The sequence below is a fragment of the Prunus mume genome, linkage group LG3 (genome assembly GCF_029339155.1).
Source record: "Prunus mume cultivar Tortuosa linkage group LG3, ASM2933915v1, whole genome shotgun sequence".
Taxonomy (NCBI): Eukaryota; Viridiplantae; Streptophyta; class Magnoliopsida; order Rosales; family Rosaceae; genus Prunus; species Prunus mume.
Window position 1 is genome coordinate 8179828 of NC_142700.1, and position 11017 is coordinate 8190844.

The 11017-nt window shown below is 34.2% G+C and overlaps 1 protein-coding gene across 2 annotated transcripts; it reads right to left on the bottom strand.

The window, feature by feature from the left end:
• Positions 1–7369: 7369 nt before the first annotated feature.
• On the bottom strand, positions 7370–9655 carry LOC103325491 (thioredoxin O2, mitochondrial). Of its 2 annotated transcripts, XM_008227665.2 has the most exons (7): positions 9363–9655; positions 9178–9243; positions 9030–9080; positions 8837–8916; positions 8598–8642; positions 8243–8337; positions 7370–7525 (listed from the first exon to the last, which is right to left on the bottom strand). In XM_008227665.2, the coding sequence occupies exons 1-7, from the start codon at positions 9601–9603 to the stop codon at positions 7516–7518; spliced, it is 588 nt and encodes a 195-aa protein (XP_008225887.2). In that variant the 5' UTR covers positions 9604–9655; the 3' UTR covers positions 7370–7515. The 2 variants fall into 2 exon arrangements, with proteins under 2 accessions (XP_008225887.2, XP_088904105.1); XM_089047979.1 differs by lacking the exon at positions 7370–7525 and having other exon boundaries at positions 8239–8337.
• Between the last annotated feature and the right edge of the window lie 1362 nt (positions 9656–11017).

Below are 11017 nucleotides of genomic sequence, written 5' to 3' on the forward strand. Positions count from 1 at the left end.
CATTAAATTATTAAGTTAGGAGTAATGCTACTCTTATCACATTCTTAAACCATCTTATGTGACAGATGAATTGGACAACCATGTCAATTAAAAAGTGTCAATAAATCATTTATAAAAAAAAAATGTTAATATAATTTTAATTGATGTAACTATCCCTTAAAATAATATAAAGGCTTAATATCACAAAACATCGCTAAGGTTTACGAAACTATCAAATTGCATCATTAATATTTTTGTTGTGTCATTCGTGGTACTCAAAGTTAGTATGTGTGATCACAGATGGTCCTTGCCGTTAGGTTCAGTCAAAAACTCTGTTAGTTTGCTAACGTGACACATATATATATATATATATCACAAAACATCGTTGAGGTTCACACACCTATCACAATGGTCTCTGCGAAATTTTTTTAATTTAAAATTCATAAAATTTTGGTTTTCTTTTTTAAATTTTATGAATTTTAAGTATTTTCAAATTAAAACGTAACGTACTATTTTAAAAATAAATAATAAAAAAACTAAAGTATAGCCGACCGGCTATACACTTTAAAATTTTTAACAATGTGATACAAAAGTTTGAATCAACATATCAAAGATGAAATGTAATATATGTGGCAAACTAGTTAAGAGACTTATATCAATAAACAATAATTCGAGGACTATACCCAATTGAAATATAAAATACAACTCAACTACACAAATTAATCTCGATTTAATTTTAAAATAAAAATAAAAATCATATTATCCACACCAAAAGCTAAACTCTTTTGTCGCAAAATTTATACCACTCTGCCATATGGACTTGTTTTAGCAGCCCAAGCATCGAGTCGAGCCCGACGATACAATTTTGTTCTTTTTGTTTTGGTCGAAATTCTATTATGCTTAATTTCCTTTTTTTTTTTTTATTTTATTTTTTTTTAATACAAAATGATATTCTTTTCTAATCTAATCTAACCTAAATTATGGAGGCCAATGTGGTCTAGCCCAGAAAAAGGGATCTTACCTTGCAGATTAGAGGTCTCAAGTTCGAACCTCTATGGCATCATAGTTGTATGTGTGTGAGAAATATTCATCTCCTGCAGACTATCGCTTGTACTTTAAAAAAAAACAAAAATTAAACTATGGAGAGGGAATTCGAATTCAGATGCAGAGTAATAATGAACACATCCACTCTAACCGACTTAGCTAAAACCATGTATGCTTAATTTCCTAACTCGTAGCTTTGTGCAAACCATAGCTTTGGGGATGGAAAATTTACTCATTTACAACTCCATTTGGATAGGAGATTTCAACTCTAGAAAGTTTAGTTCGTATTTGAAATTAAAATACTTGAGCGCTTGTATAGATATTATTAACTAATTATCATAAAACTAGTAAAAATTTGATAAGAGCTTCAAAAACCAAACTTATCGAAGAAGTTTAAACTGTTAATAGTAGAAATGAAAGTTTTACAATCATCTTCCTCACATAAATAGAATCTTAGATTCTCTTTATCCACAAGTGTTTCTAGATTAATCATCCTCTTCCATTCTGGTCTCAGATGAATCGCCCTCAATCATTCCTGCCTGGAACACAAACAAATTACTCAGCCATAATTCCAAATCATACAACAGAAAACTACAAACTATGCACAAATGTGCCTTTGTCTTCTATTAACATGCTAGAGCAATTCAAGCGGATATGGACTATAGATTCACAAACATGTCCAAGAATCTGAATTTTAAGCATCCCTTTTGGAAACTACTTAAACAAGTTGAACAGATAAAACATGAGTGACCAAATATTTCAACATACTGATCCCAACAATCGCTACACCATCAAAATGTTTTCCTTTCTATTATTTTTTATTTTTGAAAATATTTCTAAATACACATTCAAGTAGGCAGTAAACTACAATTGCGAAGATCTCGAGTCTCAACCTCTCAACTATGAGCCTCAGAACCAGCCTAGTTTTTGGTTTTTTGCTTCCCAATTGGTATACTGTTTGGTCCACTAATAAGATAGACAAAAGCACATATCAATTATGCAGCTGTAAGGTATGTAATTGGGACTTTTTTTTTATGTTGGCTACCTTCTAAGCATCATCAACACCAATTGTTTAAGATACATACCCCAATGAAAAGAAAATCCTACGATAAGGGTTTAATACAGAATTGAGCTATACAATTTATCGCAGTTGGCGAAAACTTGAACGATAAAAAATTAATAGGCATCAATATAATGACCATATTCATAAATACAAGTAAGCGCACAGGTGAAATGCAACATAGTAAAGAGTTACTTGCAGAGTTTTTCAAAAGTTTTCCTCAGGCGTGCAACATCAGCACCAATTCGCTTTGTGCTCGATGCATGGCTCCGTACATCAGCACCAATTCCCTTTGTGCTTGATGCATGGCTCCGTACATCAGCACCAATAATTTCAGCTACCTTCTTCCCATCTTGAAAGAAATGGAATGTTGGCTGCAGCAAAATGCGCACATGGCAAAGTATCTAATTTTTAAAAGCTTCAGACCACGAACCAAATGGAACTTGTTTTAACACTATCCAAGATGAAACATAGAGAATGCACTGAGAAGCCACAGTGGTAATTATAACCCATTCAAAGGGCATGCTAAAACGAACAGCCCACGGGTGCCAAGCCATAATAAAAGAAGCTATAGATGACCAACATTCTGAAAACCAAAGGTCATATACATGAGCAATTAGAACCGTAAAGCTAAATAGGGGACAATTACATTCAAACAAAAGAAAAGGGAGCAAATCGTTTACCGCAGAGGAAATATTCCGCTTGCCCAAAGTGTATGCAAGGCCTTTCTATAGTTAGAATAAACAATTGACAAGATACTAGGTTTAACAATAAAAACAATTGACAAGATACTAGGTTTCATTATCTTGCACAATTGACAACAATTGAGTTCTTTTGACTTTAAGATGGGATTCAAACAGGCTATAAAAGAACTAAACTGGTTCCCAGCAAAATTATCTCAGTTTGCAGAAAACTAAATTCTAATGCGAACCTCGTCAATGTCAATCTTATATGTTGTCACATGTGGGTATTGCTCACTCAACTCTCCAATGACTGGAGATATGAACCTACCTGCACAAGAAGAGCAATACCAAAGTACAAAACATAAGTTAAAAATGCATTAACAAGGTACTGTTTGCTGTAAATGACTTCATTAATGAAAGCAAAAGTCTTCAGAAACTTACCAGACTGCAGTGAAGTAGAAGAGTGCTGGCAAAGCTTTATCTATCTCATTGAAATTCAATAAATAAGTAAAAATTTATGAAAATGATGAGTTTTCTTAAAACTAAGCAACTACAGAGAAAACCCAAGTAAATATACCCTTGAACTAATTTTCATTCTCTGACCTAATGGGGACAATTTTTGAGGGCCCTGAAATTCAATAATCAACTCAAGTTAATGAGCTATTACAAAACCAAAAAAATGAAAACTTTGTGAAAAGAAAACAATGGAAACACCAAAAACAAAACAATGATGAGTTGTATTTTATATTTCAATGGTATTTTAGTTTCAATTCCACTGTATTATTGATGCTGAACAAAAAACATACTTTTCCACATAGTAAAGAAGTCATAGCATCTTAAATTATAAATTCAAAATAACTAGAAGAGAGATATTCTTGTAGGAATTCAAAATGTGCAATAGATTAGCATGTTGAAGAAATCTTATATAGGAAACCAAGGAACCAGTGAAAATTTTTAATTTAAAATTCATAAAATTTTTGTTTTCTTTCTAAATTTAAAAAAAATTATATATTGTATTTTAAATACACGTGACACTATATTATTGGAGATGTGAGCTCCACATATATGCCACATCAACAAACTAATGGAATTTTTTAAAAATAATTTAAAATTCATAAAACTTAAAAATGAAAAAACCAAGGGTTAGTGTAGTGGGTTGAAGTATTTACTCCCTCAGGCAAAGTCCTGGGTTCGAGTCCTACATTTGTGTAGTGTGTGAGTTTAGTATGCTATCGTCCATCTCAATAGGAAAGGTCCTCATAAAAATGGTCCTCAAGGTTAAAATCTTCTATAAATGGTTTATGAATTTCAAATTATTTTTAAAAAAAACTTCATTAATTTGTTGATGTGGCATATATGTGGAGCCCACATCTTCAAAAATATAGTGTCGCATGTATTTAAAATACAATATATAATTTTTTTTTAAAATTTAGAAAGAAAACAAAAAATTTATGAATTTTAAATTAAAAATTTTCACTGGGACCAATTGTGATAGGTGTGTAAATCTCAGGAATATTTTGTGATATATATGCCACGTCAGCAAACTAATGGAGTTTTTAATAGAACTTAACGGCAAGGATCATTTGTGATCACACATAATAACCTTGATGACCACAAATGACACAAAAAACATTAAGGATGCAATTTGATAGTTTCGTTTGATACGTCGGATTGTATCGGACTGATTTATATCAGATAGTATTAATTGTTCTAAAGAGTATTGACTGTTTATCCATAATATTATAAGGCATCTGGTGTTGTTAGTAAATAGCCATCTGACTAAGTTATATTGTATTTGGTGATGTTCTGGTTAACATCATCATTAGATTATTTTTTGCAAAAAATTCTTTGATAATAAGTGGAAATTGACAATTCAAATGACACGAATTTTTTTATAAGATTCATGTAACAAGATTTGTTTTTCAATTATTTTTGCCAAGAAATTTTTATTTTTATTTTTATTTTTCATATAATCCATTATCATAATTGTAGTATCTCATATATAAAGACAAAAACACAAGAAAAACTCAGCAGCATGTATTGAGTTGGATACACAGCCACATGATGATAATTTGAGTATTTGATTGTTGAGTAAGATACAGAGCCGCATGTATTTTTCCAATACAACAAGAAAAAAAACATCAAAAAGGAAAAACTCATAATTTAAGTTCCACAAAAATTTAATAAAAAGGAAATATATAAAGAAAGAGAAGATGAAGACAGAAGGAGAGAGAAGAAGGATATTAGAGAGAGAGAGAGAGAGAGAGAGAGAGAGATGGATACTTGGGGAAGAATGAAGAGAATAACCTTGGAGAAGATAGCGGAGAAGAACCCTAGGGAGAACAAGATGAAAATAGCATCATCGGATTTTTCATGTGAACATGTGTGTTCTTTTTCCCTAGCTGTATAATTAAGCGTATATTATCTAAACCGGAGTGTGTGGGTTGTATTAGTTAGTCAGGTAATTAAATAATACAAGTTGACATCAAACACTTGACATTGACTATTTACTCCTATCAAGAGTCTAATATTGTGTACCAAACGAGCACTAAGTTCAAAACATAAAACTAAAAACCAATTAATACCTGTATTAACCAAATTAAATGCATTTTGATAACAATTAAAAACGTGCAGCACAGTTCGCTCCTTAAAAAATGGGTTTGCTCTCTCGCAAAAAAGGAAAAAGAAAAAGGTTTATTCCTCTAAACATGCGTTCGCTCTCTTCTTCCTCCTCGCGCAGCAGCGCAGCTTCTTCCAAAAAACCTTTGCTTGTATCCATAAGCATAAGTATCATCAAACTTAACACAGCCTTCAATTCAAACAATCAGAACCCAAGTCTAACACTGAACTACCAAATTTTTGTATCTCTAATTCCACTGCAATTATGTACCTCTTTCTTTGTGGGGCAACAAGGGATTGAACGTCCATCACCTCCCATATCTCTCTACCTCCGTCGTCTCTCATTTCTCTGCCTCCATAATCTCCTCTTGCGCGCCCTTGAAATAAGGTGAGCCCAGCAGCAGCCGCCTAGCGCCTAGGAGCAGCCTAGGCGGCCGCCTAGGTCCATTTTCAGAGTTTCTTCTTCTTCTTATTCCTCCCCTATCTCTCTACCTCCATCGTCTCTCATCTTTCTCTGCCTCCATAATCTCCTCTTGCGCGCCCTTGAAATAAGGTGAGCCCAGCAGCAGCCGCCTAGCGCCTAGGAGCCTCCTAGGCGGCCGCCTAGGTCGATTTTCAGAGTTTCTTCTTCTTCTTCTTCTTTGGTGGGGGGTGAAGAGATAAGAAAACATGTAAAAAGGGCATGAAAGATGAAGAAAAATTAATACAAAAAATATTTTTAATTTTACTCAACAATCATTTGATATTAATTTGTCCTTACCAGCCCTTAAATGTCATATGAATCATCGGATTTTTTACTGGCATTGGCCTAATGCATGAAAGCACCTGTGATAATAAGAGTAGAAAGGAATTGTTTCTGTTCTTAATATGGAGGAGACATAAAGCCAAGGCAGAACTAAGCTGGTGGGTGTTGAGTTTTCTGCATATTTTTAACATAAAGCCAACTCACAACAACTAACAATTGCAAGAGTAAATCAGAACAATACAATTAGATCACTCTCAACAAGTCAACTAGCATCCACTGTCCACACAGAGAGAGAGAGAGAGAGAGAGAGAGAGAGAGGATCACATTCTCAGCCAAACTAGTAGCAAATTCTTCCCTCAAAGCATCTTCTCTCTTTTTTGTTTCTGTATTCGAACGTTCTTGGACAACTGCAGCTTTCTCTAGAGCAGCTTTTGTTTCCAGTCCTGAGCCTCCTCTTGAGCAGACTGAGCTTGCTTCAACAGAACTAGCTTGATCTTCATCAGCCTTGTGCTTTGATATGACCTGTTCGTATTTTTCTTTTCTCTAAAATCATTCTTGCTATGCTGAATCCAATGTTTTAACTAAGCTAGAACATCTCTCATCCAATGTTTTAAAGAGGGTAACAGATTTGAGTCCATGACCAACAACAAGAGAGAGATATCAAAGACAACAGTAAGTCACTGACCTGAATAAGTCGCTTTAAATAATATTTTAAACGTACAGCCGAACGGTCGTACTAATTTTTTTGTTTTTGTTTTTGGAAAACTACAGTATATCCGTTCGGCTATACGTTTCAAAATTTTAATAATGTATAGCCGCTCGGCTATATGATTACACTCTTTTAAATAAATTTGTAAATGTATAGCCGAGCGGCTATACTTCTTAAATAAATTTGTAAACGGATATCACATTCAAACACTTAAAATTCAGTTTAAACTATCATTTAACTTAGCTACATACAATTGAAATATAAAATACAACTCACCTACCCAAATTCATCTCGATTTAATTTAAAAATAAAAATAATATTAGTTTCCTAAATCATAGTTTTGTGCAAACCATAGCTTTGGGGATGGAAAATTTACTCATTTATGACTCCATTTGGATAGGAGATTTCAACTCTAGAAAGTTTAGTTCGTATTTGAATTTGAAATACTTGAGTGCTTGTAGGCTGTAGATATTATTAACTAATTTATCATAAAACTAGTAAAAATTTGATAACAGCTTCAAAAACCAAACTTATCGAAGAAGTTAAACTGTTAATAGTAGAAAAGAAAGTTTTACAATCGTCTTGCTCGCATAAATAGAATCTTAGAATCTCTTTATACAAGTGTATCTGGATTAATCATCCTCTTTTATTCCGGTCTCGGCTGAATCGTCCTCAATCATTCCTGCCTGGAACACAAACAAATTACTCAGCCATAATTCCAAATCATACAACAGAAAACTACAAACTATGCATAAATGTGCCTTTGTCTTCTATTAACATGCTAGAGCAATTCAAGCGGATATGGACTACAGATTCAGAAACATGCCCAAGAATCTGAATTTTAAGCACCCCTTTGGAAACTACTTAAACAAGTTGAACAGATAAAACATGAGTAATCCAAATATTTCAACATACTGATCCCAACAATTGCAACACCATCAAAATGTTTTCCTTTCTATTATTTTTTATTTTAAAAAATATTTCTTAATACACATTCAAGTAGACAATAAACTACAATTACAAAGATCTCGAGTCTCAATCTCTCAACTATGAGCCTCAGAACCCGCATAGTTTTTGGTTTCTTGCTTCTCAATTGATATACTATCTGGTCCACTAATAAGATCTAAAGACAAAAGCACATATCAATTATGCAGTTATAAGGTATGTAACTGGGACTTTTTTATATTGGCTACCTTCTAAGCATCATGAACACCAATTGTTTAAGATACATACCCCCATGAAATGAAAATCCTACAATAGGGGTTTCATACAGAACTGAGCTATACAATTGATCATAGTTGGCGAAAACTTGAACGATAAAAAATTAATAGGCATCAATATAATGACCGTATTCATAAATACAAGGAAGCACACAGGTGAAATGCAACGTAGTAAAGAATTACTTGTAGAGTTTTCCAAAAGTGTCCCTCAGGCGTGCAACATCAGCACCAATAATTTCAGCTACCTTCTTCCCATCTTGAAAGAATTGGAATGTTGGCTGCAGCAAAATGCACACATGAGCAAAGTATCTAAAGAATGCACTAAGAAGAAACATAAAGAATGCACTAAGAAGCCACAGTAGTTATTATAACCCATTCAAAGGGCATGCTAAAACAAACAGCCCACGGCTGCCAATAAAAGAAGCTATAGATGACCAACATTCTAAAAACCAAAGGTCATACACATGAGCAGTTAGATCCGTAAAGCTAAATAGGGGACAATTACATTCAAACAAAAGAAAAGGAGCAAATCATTTACCACAGAGGAAATATTCAGCTTGCCCAGAGTGTTTGCAAGGCCTTCCTATAGTTAGAATAAACAATGTCAGGTTTAACAATAAAAACAATTGACAAGATACTAGGTTTCATTATCTTGCTCAATTGACAACAATTGAGTTCTTTTGACCATAAGATGGGATTCAAACAGGCTACAAAAGAACTAAACTGGTTCCCAGCAAAATTATCTCAGTTTGCAGAAAACTAAATTCTAATGCGAACCTCGTCAATGTCAATCTTATATGTTGTCACATGTGGGTATTGCTCACTCAACTCTCCAATGACTGGAGATATGAACCTGCCTGCACAAGAAGAGCAATACCAAAGTACCAAACATAAGTTAAAAATGCATTAACAAGGTACTGTTTGCTGTAAATGACTTCATTAATGAAAGCAAAAGTCTTCAGAAACTTACAAGGCCCGCACCAGACTGCCGTGAAGTAGAAGAGTGCTGGCAAAGCTTTATCTATCTCATTGAAATTCAATAAATAAGTAAAAATTGTATGAAAATGATGAGTTTTCTTAAAACTAAGCAACTATAGAGAAAACCCAAGTAAATATACCTTGAACTACGTTAATTGCCCTACAATATTCATTCTCTGACCTAATGGGGACAATTTTTGAGGGCCCTGAAATTCAATAATCAACTAAGTTACTGAGATATTACAAAACCCAAAAAATGAAAACTTTGTGAAAAGAAAACAATGGAAACACCAAAAACAAAAAATATAAACAGAAATACGAGTGCCTGAGGGTGAGGAGAGGGGTCGGTGTTGCAGAAAATGAGGGTTCGAGAAGTGATGAACGGACTTGGAGACGGGTTTGGAATTGGAAGGGGTTGTGTGTGATGAAGATGGTGTGGTCGAGATTGAAGCTAGAGTTTGGAAAGAATTAGAAGGAAGCTTGTGATGATGATTGAGAAGAGCTGCGCAGAGATTGTTGCGATTGCCAAGCAATTGTCGCGCCAGAACCCCAGAATTCCTCGCCATTTTTGTGTCTCGCTTCGTTTCTTTGCGTGGGGGTTTAAGACACAGAATCAAAACTGGTCTTCAAAGAACACAAAAGATCAATAAGAGGTAGATGGGCTATGAGCCATCACAATTGGAGGCCCACAGCTAACAATGATTATTGTTCTGCGGACGATTGGGCTGGGATCTCCAGACCCAGGCAGGCTTGCTTTTGGGTCCATGGTCCAGATATATTTTGAGTCGAAATCTAAATCTTAAAACCTAATCGGAGCTCGGACAATTCTATATTCTAAATAATCAATCATGTCAATAAAAGAGAACAAAGTTAAATAAAAATTGAGCAAAAGTGAGATTTTCTCGACACTTCCATTTTTTAAGAAATACCGGATATCATGTAGAGAGATTTTCTCGACACTGCATCTTTTAAAACTCTCACACTTTTTGTGTAAGTGCAATAGTTTTTTCTTTTTGGAAAAAAATAAAATTGTTGTAACCAAATTCAGCAACCACACTTGCATTCACAATGTGATTTATGCCTAGTGAAGAAGTTAAGAAATAAGAAGACCAAATGAAATGTAAAATATTTCTCTTCCATGTTTAGTAAATCATAAATGAATTTTGAGTTAGTGTTGGGTCAATATCAATCCATCCATAACACAAGAAGCATTATATAAACATATATAGTTATAGTATCTTATAGAATTCTTTAAAAATTGTGGCAAACCCTAACTTAGATTTGTTAATGGACCAATTAGTCTAGTCACAAGTCACAAGTTCATAACTAATTTTGGTTGTAGACGTTGCACCAACTTCTTGCTCTAGATCACCTGTCATTCACCAAGAACACCATACTTTAAATTAAAATTAAAACCCTTTTGATTAGGACATCCCATGGAGGGAGGGAGATGGCATAGACTTAAAGCAATTGGGTTGGGTTGGGGTGGATGGATTTTGATGGATTTAGTAGCTTATAAAGACTAGGTAGGAGATCACCTAATTATACTGGCTGAAATTACTATAATACCATTGTCCATGGAGTACATGTGTTTGTTGGTATTCCAAACTTGCCACGTTGGATGGGCATGGAAGATTGAGGTGCCACCTCAGCCAGATTTGCCATTTGTTGACGTGGGTCGACTAGGATATGCGCTTTGGTGGAAGGATGAGGAGACCCACTGTTGTTTGCATTTGCATGAGCCATTAGCCATGACATGTCTTATTCTACTGGTTAATTAATTTCGTGCCTTAGTGGAATATTGCTCACACTTTTGTTTCTCCTTTCCGGTAAGTGGAAAGCATGTCATCTTTCCAACAAACACTTTATCCCTCACAAAATGACTTTGAATGGCATGCCTTCTAAAATAAAACACTTACATTAGACCTGATACGAGACGTAAGTTAAGTCAATTGGCTAAATCAATATGTCTGGTCTTTT